The 9,567-nt window shown below is 39.6% G+C and overlaps 1 protein-coding gene across 1 annotated transcript in view; it reads right to left on the reverse strand.

Moving 5' to 3' along the window:
- clvs2 (clavesin 2) overlaps nt 1-9,016 on the reverse strand; it is a 34,612-nt gene extending 25,596 nt beyond the window's left edge. Inside the window, exons 1-2 of the mRNA XM_008397185.2 lie at nt 7,793-9,016; nt 4,230-4,404 (exon numbers count right to left, since the gene is read on the reverse strand). Coding sequence (XP_008395407.1) covers nt 4,230-4,404; nt 7,793-8,181 — 564 coding nt within the window. The 5' untranslated portion in view covers nt 8,182-9,016. The remainder of the gene's footprint in view (nt 1-4,229; nt 4,405-7,792) is intronic.
- Between the last annotated feature and the right edge of the window lie 551 nt (nt 9,017-9,567).

The following is a 9,567-nucleotide window of genomic DNA, read 5'->3' on the forward strand; positions in this document are numbered from 1 at the left end:
GTGTGTGTGCGTGTGTGTGTGTGTGTGTGTGTGTGTGTGAGGTTTCTTCATACCGTGTTTTCATTCTGGAAAAACAACCAAATTTATTCACCTTTTTTACCAATACCAATCACTCAATAACTCATGAATAAAATGCAGTTTAGAAAAAGCAAAGCTAATTAGTCATCAATAATTAATAATACTGTGTCTGGAGCTCCACAGTTAAGTATAACTTTATTCTACATTTCTACAGCTAACATCTCCATAAGTTGTTTCTCTGCTGAAAATACAGTTGAAATAAGTTTGTAAATAGTTTTCATAGCTTTTAATAAGTTTCTACTCAGTATCAGGTTCTTTTTTGATCAATCAAACTGTTTTAGATTCTATAGATCAACTAGCAGTCAGAGTAAAAAATGGACTCGAGTAAAAGTTTTGAAAGTTTTGAAAGTTTTGCTCGTGGATTTCACAATAAAAATGAAAAAGTATTTGTCTCAAACCGTTTTAATAAAAGCAGCACTTTTATAAATAAAAGTTAAAATAACACATGACATCACCCTGCTCAGTGATTCAACACCAGGGGATTTAAATACTAACCCAGTTGAAGGTTAAAGGCTGTTTTTTCCTGATGGTTTTATTTTATTTTTACTGATTAATGGATATGATTTTATATTTAACTGAATAAATTACTTTCCTCAAAACAAACTCAAGTAAAACTTAAAGTTCAGGTTTTCTGAGCAACTTAAAGTAAAAAGTACAAACACGTTGTACTTAATTACAGTAAATGTAACTAGTTACTTTTCACCCCAATAGAAACCAGATCAGATCAAATTAAGTCCATGATTAACAAACAATAATAAATAAAATAAAAAAAAATCTCTATGTAAAATAAACCAAATGTTTGATGAGATTTAAATTATTTGCTTCTGGTTTAATCAAATAAAACATTTAGAATGAAAGAAGCCATAAAATGCAATCCAGTTTCATTAAAAAAACTCTGTAAATGTTTAACTGTGTGCTTCTAATGCTGCCATCCGAATATGAAAACGTGTTTCTGTTTTGAAAACTCATGTTACTCTCATCTGGGCGCTTCAGTTCCTCCATCAGCCTCCATGTGTCTGGCCCTTTAAATCTGCAGCTCAACAACCCGATGAACTCCAAGCAGATATGATGCAATAAGATACAAGACGCTTTAATTTAAATGGAAGACAAAGTGCAAATATTTTAGACCTGCTAAGCAGATCTGGGATCATAAACTCTAACAGCAAATATAGATTATAAGTATTTATGAACCTGGCAGGTGGGATTTTTGGAATATTTTCTGGAGACTTAATGAAAAGGAGTCAAAGTACTTGCTTGCCACCTGGACCACCATTGGTGTCCAAATAGCTGCCTTTACAAAAAGATCCATAAATACTGTAACCTTCCCCAGATAAATAGTGTAATAAAGCAAATAAATAAGCAGAATTTACATGCAGTAAAATCTAAAATTGCAATATAGATAAAAGGTTTTAAAACAGAACGTTAGTTTAAAGAATCAGTCTAAAATTGTTGAAGGGAAAATCTGCAACCTGCAGTGACTGAGTTTTTGAATCAGTCTCACCGTAAAGTGCCTCGGGTTACAGAGCAAATAAAATCCGGCTGAGAATTACCTGCAGTATGTATCCAATTTTATGTAACACGTTTTACTTCCCCTGAAGGGAATGGTGCACTAGATCTATAGAAATGCCTTTTTCATTGCTGATAGTGGTGAAGGATGGCAGGATGAGCCAGAGGTTGCAGGCGTGCAGCCGGGTATTTGTTTGTTGGGTCTGTTTTAGCTCTTTTCCCTTCGGTCCTTTCAGGATCTTATGTGTGTTTCTGACTTTCTGGAGGTTATTCTGGTTGCAGAGTGGAAGAAATGAGAAGTTAGGGTCTAGTGTGCAGCCCTACAATGACCTGGTTTCATATCCATGGTGGATTCAGCCTTTTGCCTGTTGGCTGCACGGAAAGGACACTTATGGAGACATTAGAGGAAAAATTAAACATTAAAATGCATAATATTAATGTTTCACTACATTTTGACACATTTACATTTTGCAGTATCTGTTAGCTGCAAACATTGTCTCTCTTTCTTCACGTTCAGCAGTTTTCGGGTGAAATTAATGCTAAAAGTCGCTCTGACTTTGATTTCCACCACCAACCCATCAGATAATCAGTCACAGCACACCGCGTTGTCCCTCTCCTCCCCCAAGAATCGCTCCCCCCACGTTGGATCTAACTTTGACTAATGGAGCCCAAAACAAATTGGCAGATGATTCACAGCCATGTTGTGAAAGCAATAAGGAACTCCACTCATCTGCACATCAAACCTCACACACACGCAGAGAGAAGAGAGACGTTTTCCTCCCAGGTTTGGCTGCTGACTACAGGACAGCTGAACTCTGCCCGCCGGCGTTTTCCTCCACTAACTCATTTCGATAATGATGTTAAATGTGAGCCGAAGACCGAGAAGACAGATGATTTTTCTGGGATCTGGAGAACAAGGAGGGCATTGAGTGCCTTCGCGTTTTCCTACTTTTCACAACTCTGAAGCAAAATAATAAAAAAGATGGGGTTTTTGGTAGGGGCTGCACAGTGGCGCAGTTGGTAGAGCTGTTGCCTTGCAGCAAGAAGGTTCAGGGTTCGATTCCCGGCCCCGGTCTTTCTGCATGGAGTTTGCATGTTCTCCCTGTGCATACGTGGGTTTTCTCCAGGTACTCCGGTTTCCTCCCACAGTCCAAAAACATGACTGTTAGGTTAATTGGTCTGTCTAAATTGCCCCTAGGTGTGAGTGTGTGTGTGMWTGGTTGTGTGTCTCTGTGTTGCCCTGCAACAGACTGGCAACCTGTCCAGGGTGACCCTGCCTCTCGCCCAAAACGTTAGCTGGAGAGGAACCAGCAACCCTCCCGACCTCACTGAGGGACAAGGGTGCAAGAAAATGGATGGATGGTTTTTGGTATTCTGATGCTTACTTTTTGAAAAGCAGAATTGAATGTAAGAGGCAGTTTTTGACAGCAGACTAATGGAAGTGAAGCTGCAAAAGAAACATGCAGCATTTTAGTGTTTTCTGCCTCTGAATTCAAAGAAAAGTAACATTTTGGTTGAAGTAAGTGGGATAATTTAAGATTATCCCACTTCAACCACATTTTGTCTAACTTTTTTCAAAGTTAGAAAAAATTACAGAAAAAGTAAAGCATCACAAAGTACAAACTAAACAAAAAGCATGTCTTAATTAAAAACATCTCCAGTCTGTAATTTAAATCTGGAGAAATAAAAGCAACGATTTGAGTTTTTCATACTTTCAGTAAATACAACTGGATGTTATTTGCGCAATAAGATGTTATATTAATGTATCATTTCACTATCAGGATGTGTGTAAGAATAGTAATAAAAGGAATGGTACTAACCCAGAACCCTGAGGGTCTCCATGGAGACGGCTGATCCAGTCTCATCTGATCTTATTGACTGAAACCCTCAAAGTTCTTTGGGAACTAAAAAGCTGATCAGTTTGAAGATGAACCAGATAACTCTCTGGTTCATGAGGTCAAACTGTTTTTAACGTTCTGTAAAATGAACAAACAAAACTAGGACTGAATTCTCCACAGTCTGCAACCATAAAGTCTAACTTGATGTCGCAACAATGCAAAAACATCAAATCTTATTTAGTATTTGTGTGTAGTTTCTAGTGCAAATATTTTAGTACACTTGAAATAAAAGAAAACTAACTTATCAGTAACTTTTCAGGACTTAACAAGAGTTTGTTTTAAGTCAATTATTCCTCAATATTGATGAAAACGCTCTAGTTTCACTGACAGATTATTTGACTTATAACAAAACATTTTCCCCATGTTATAAGTGAAATAATCTGATAATCTGACTAGAACTTTTTCATCAACATTAAGGAATGATGGGCTTTCAAGAGCTAATATATTTGCACTAAAAACTAGACCAAAAATATTCAGATTTTGTATTTTTACCGTGCAGCAGAGCTGTCTCAATGGAATGCAAAGCCTGACTCAAAATTATGAGAAATACTTTTGTTTTTGTTTTTGAGTTAATAATTGACTTAGCATCTCATCCAAACCAAGTTTAGTTAGAGAAAACAAACTTTAGGAATAATTATGAGGAGAACTTCCACTACAACAACATCATCATCATCTGTGGAGGAAAGCTGCAGTTTCTGTTTCTGGACACGTTTCACCGCTGAGCAGCTCAATCATGCAGCTTCTTACCTGCAGCCCCTCGATGGCCAGCCGCAGCATGCTGGGGGTCAGCTTGGAGGCCTGCTTGAAGGTGAAGTTGCTCCAGTCGATGATGAGGATGAAGCCGTTCACCTGCAGCTCCGGGTCTTCGATCATGGACTCCAGAGACAGCAGGATGGCTCGCAGGATGTCCACAAACGTGTATCTGAAGGAAACATCAAAAGGTTTTCTCTGGTCTTTGAAGTAAAACATGGATGTTTCTACACAAACCTCAGATTGTTTTCATCAGTTCAGCCTTTCAGATCCATAATTCCTGGCAGGTTTCTGTGACAGGGTGAGACTCGCTCTGTTTTCTCTGTAGCTAACGCTTTAGCTGACCTTAAGGCTTAATATCTGCCTGCATGTTTTATGGCTCTCTGGTTATTGCCTCTCAGTTTTAAGGTCACTGGTTCCATGCATGTGGCATCAGGTCAATTGACCAGTGCAAACTGCCCTGAGGTGTTGAGTGCTGATGTTTCCACAGCTACAGTCCATTCGCAGTTTGTGTTCATTACAACCACAGATATTCAGTATTTTATGCAGAAAGACACCAAAAAGTGCAAAACAGTTTTATGAGGAAAAATGATGCATGGTTTTAAATTTCTTTCAACACAAATCTGGGAAACATTCATGTTCAGACTTTGAGTCGACAGTTTGTAGGAAAACATTTTACTGCAATTTTAGCTCCAACTTTGCACATCTGGAAAATTAAGGTTTTCCTCCTTCTGTGCAAAAGAATCAGGTCAGATTATATGGAGAGTGACTCTGAACATCAAGTTCAAAGCTTTACCATTGAATCTTAATTACATTTAGGTCTGGACTTTGATTAGGCCATTCAAATTTCGTTGTAGCACAGGATATCTGTTTTCAGGTTTTCAGCCAGGACTGCTTGGCTTCTAACACTCCAAGTCCAATAATGGTATCTGCAGCATAATGCTACCACCACCATGTTTCACTCTATGGTGATTTGCAGAGTCAGTTGCCTTCCTCAGCATTCTGAATGCTAACATGTATCATCTGACCAAAGTATTCTCTTCCTCATTCTCCGTCTTTCTGCTTTTTCTTGCTACTTTCTCAAAAACAACAGTTGTGGGCTGATAGTCACATTTTTCCAATTTTTAGTTAGTTTACTCTTATGTTATTTAAATTTACTTCACAAACATTAATCAGTTTGTGTACAAAAACCAAATAAGATCCACATAAATGTATGTTTTTAGCATCACAAAATGTGGACCAGTTCAAGCAGTAAGGCTGGAGAGACCTGGTTAGCTTCATGAGCAGGAAGCTAATGTTGCTTCCTGCTCAGTTTGATTTGCTTCCTGCTCAGTTTGATTTGCTTTTCAATCATGTTGGATCTTAAACCTTAATTGCCAGTAATGAAGGCTTCTGCATGTGGCTCCTGCAAAAATCAGCGATATAAGTTGGTGCCTCAGTGGATCCTTGAGGATTTTCATCCAGCTGATGCTTCAGATTCGTCCGCTGCTCAGTTACCATGACATCATCTTATCCTTTCATCTCAAGGTTGCATCATGAAACTAAGTCATTGTACAGAATCTAAATCCATTTTTTGCAATAGAATCTGCAGGAATAATGTTCATTTTTATTGTTTTTGTACATATATTTAACACTATTCAGACTGACACAGAGGTCAAAATGTCACTAAAACTCTGGTTATTTAAACACTAACCAGGCCTGATCCCTTTTTAAAGCCAAACAAAATCAGGTTCTGACCCGACATTTGCCTTTAACCTCAACCTAGATGCTAATCCGGACCAAATGACAGAGCAGCCTGAGCGTTTCTGGGAACATGTGGGAAAAACGAGGAGAAAAAGAAAGAGAATGACACAACAATATTGTGTAAATAATAAATTAGAACAAATTTATGCAAATTAATGATTGATTCAATGTAGTTTTCAACTAATTTATTCAATAAAACCCATCAATACAGGTCTTAAGATAAATGTTGATTAAGCAATACCACAGTAGCATCTTTCTTACCCTTTGAAAAACCTACATGGTTGATTTTTTTAATTATTCATAGTTATAGTATTATTTTTACTATCAACAGTTTCTGGATGAAACCAGTGATGTCCAGTGGGCCGTCAGGTGATTTATGGTTCCCCATCGAGCTCAAAGCAGGTGATCATGGTGTGTAAAAGCAGGCCTGCTTCCTCTCAAAGGATAACGAGCTAACGAGACTTCAGTCCAGCAGCTGGTCGATCCGTCAAGCTGCAATCAGGCCCAGAGCTGCTCGGAGCATCCAAACATGCTGACATGCAAAAAGGGGATTGTTGGTTGTGACTCGCCTGCTTTTTCAACCAATTAACAAGCAGATAGGTGTAGAATTATTTGCATCAATAGGTTTTTAGGAAACCTATTGATTTGAAGAGTGCACCAGTTTTTTATGTAAGAAAAATAAAGCTATGACCTTTTGTTCCTTTCATGTGACATGCATGTTGTGCAATTCCACTAAAAAACAAGAAACAAGCTCAAAAATGAAAAAAATGTTTCTATAACCTGGTTGGAAAGTATAAAAAACCTTAAACTGATACATTTACCAACCTGCTGCATTCAACCTTTTACAAATTAATTAGATTTTCTTATTTTCTAGTTTGGTCTTTTCTAAAACTCAATAGTTTGACTCGATATTAAACTGAAAAACAACATGAATCAAGATCCAACAAAAAGTTTTCATTTTTAGAAGAATTACTCCTGATTTTTAAAGGGAAATACCAGAAATGACTCAACATCTACTTCATTTTGATCTTTAAGTCAAAAACTAATACATGAAGCCAACTGGGTTAAGTAACTAGTCACATTTACTTGAGTAACTTCTCGAGTATTTTTATTGCATTGTACTCTTTACTTTTACTGGAGAAATGCTGTCATGAAGCGTTGCTACTCTTACTTGTGTAAACTGGATTTTCTATCTACAGGGAAGAACAAACATGTTTTATCCAAACATTCAAAGACACATCTGCAGTTTTTGTTAAAACTTTCATAAGTTTTACATTGAAAGGACATGATTTATTTTTTCTTTGCCTGATTTTGTAATTATATTATTCAAGTGAACTATTTTCAGTTTGGTTTCTACAATACCAATATTTCCACACAACTTCATATTTTCTGATTATGCATTTTTACACAGTAAATGATTGTTTTGATCATTTACATTTCAGTACACAAGTCGTCTTTTTACAGAAACCTTCTTTTCAGTCATTTCAACATGTTTACTTTTATTTGAGTAAAAACATGTTGACGTGGTTCTGCTCTTACTTGAGTTTAATCTTTGGGGACCCTGTCATCTCTGTTAAAGTGTCCGAACATATTAGTCCATTTTCTGTCGTTAATGACCCGTTTTACAATGACTGTATCTAATATTTCACAGCTGTTTGGAGCAGGTTGCTGCAGCGCTTCGTAATGACTGAGTGGTGCTGAACGGACAGCTCCTCCAGCCTCTCATTCATTTCTACGGTTTCACAAACACAGATGTCTTTTCAACGTTTCCGGCCCTGATTTCATAAAAAATAAAAAATAAAAAACTTTTCTCTCACCTGCTCTGGTCCCAGTTGGCTGCAAACAGGACCAGGATCTTCCTGCCGTATTTGTCCAGATTGGAGAGGACTCCCGGGAAGCCGTCCTTCAGAGCCTGCTTGATGCCCGGGTCGGTGGCCTTCAGGTTCTTGAACATGTCCAGGTTCTGCTGCCGGTACTCGAAGTACTGTGCCAGCAGCCGGAACGCCTCGAAGTGGTTGAATTTCCTCGCCCTGAGGAATCTGAGGATGAAGGCGTCATCTGTCCTGAGGAAGCCGATGTCCGGCCGGGTGATGATCATGTCCCGGACCTCCTGGATGTCCTGGTGGAGGGTCTCCGGGTTTTCCTTCAGCTCCACCTTGGCCTTCTCCAGGGTCTCCGGAGAGAGGCCAGCCTGCAGGTGAGTCATCGTTTGCAACAGCTGTCCCTCCGCGGGGGGTTCCGGCCAACCAGCTGAGGAATCGGTTAGCAACAGGGCAGGGAAGTGGACGGAGAGCGTTTAGTGATCAGTGGCTGACTTCAGATGGAGGCCTGCTGCTCTGAACACGTAATCCACCCTGAACTGGCACAGACGCCGCCGCTGCTCTCATTCTGTGATGCATTTTCTACATACGGGCCACTCACTTTTACGCACACAATCATTGTTTCTTTTGTTTGTTTGTTTTTTTTAACAAGATTTGAACTTTGTTATAATTTCCCAGCGTGCAGATGATGAAGCGACGTCCGCCGGGGCTTCAGGCTGCACCAACCTGCTGCTGATCCGGGTGGCCTGAGCGACAGCCGCTCGCCTCCATGTCAAAGCCGCTCCGCGCCTTCTCTCCCGATCTGTGACTCACTGACGACGGCAGCATCCCCGTCTCCCCGAGCGTCGCTCGAAGCGGCCGGACAATGCGGCACGACCCTGCAGCCGCTGCTACGTGAACACCAGCAGACCTCCGCCTTCAAAGCGCGTCTCCATCCGCGGACCTCCTGCGAGCTGCTGCTGCTGCTGGATGAATCCGCTGTTCAACGCGTAAATCCGCCGCCTATTCTGGGAGGGAAAGTGAAAGGCATCAGAAGGGGAGGCGTCCGGTAGTGTACAGGTGTCCCGTGTGGTTTTGCCCCCCTCCTGCCTCCGGTTGCTGCTGTTTGGAGAGGGGTGGGGTGGATGAGGTGGGGGATTACCGTCTGTTCGCTGGGAAAGTGACTGACATCCAGAGAGTCTCTGCTCGGTGTGTGGATACCACCGGCGGGGGGATGGAAGAGGAAGGGAGGAGGTGGGAGGAGGGGGAGGAGTGAGAGATGAAAAGACGAAAGAGAGAGAGAGAGAGAGAGAGAGAGAGAGAGAGATTTGATTTTTTAAAACCTCATTTATTCACACAGTAGTGATCCAGAAAATATTCAATACAATTTTAGATCAACACATCCATAAATGAAAGTTCAGAATTATATATATTGAATAAAACACCTTCATAGTCCCAAATATTCTGAAAAATATTTAGTTCGTCCATTTTTAGATAATATTTGAATTCTAACATAACTCTTGCTCTAACCATACCCTTAAAGAGCTTTACACAATCAGTATTCTGTCCATTATTGACTTTGAATTTTCTACTCAAATAAATTGCAAGCTTTGCTTGACCAAGAAAAAAATTTAACAATCGTCCAATTTTCTTCTTTCCTTTGCCATATAGAAAACCAAAAATAAAGGACTGTTCTGTAAAATTTTCTCCAAGTAATTTCCAAATATCTCTTAGTAAAGTAAATAAATCCATTATTCTGAAACACTGTACAAAACAATGAAAGATTGTTTCTC

Source organism: Poecilia reticulata, linkage group LG21 (assembly GCF_000633615.1).
Source record: "Poecilia reticulata strain Guanapo linkage group LG21, Guppy_female_1.0+MT, whole genome shotgun sequence".
Classification (NCBI taxonomy): domain Eukaryota; kingdom Metazoa; phylum Chordata; class Actinopteri; order Cyprinodontiformes; family Poeciliidae; genus Poecilia; species Poecilia reticulata.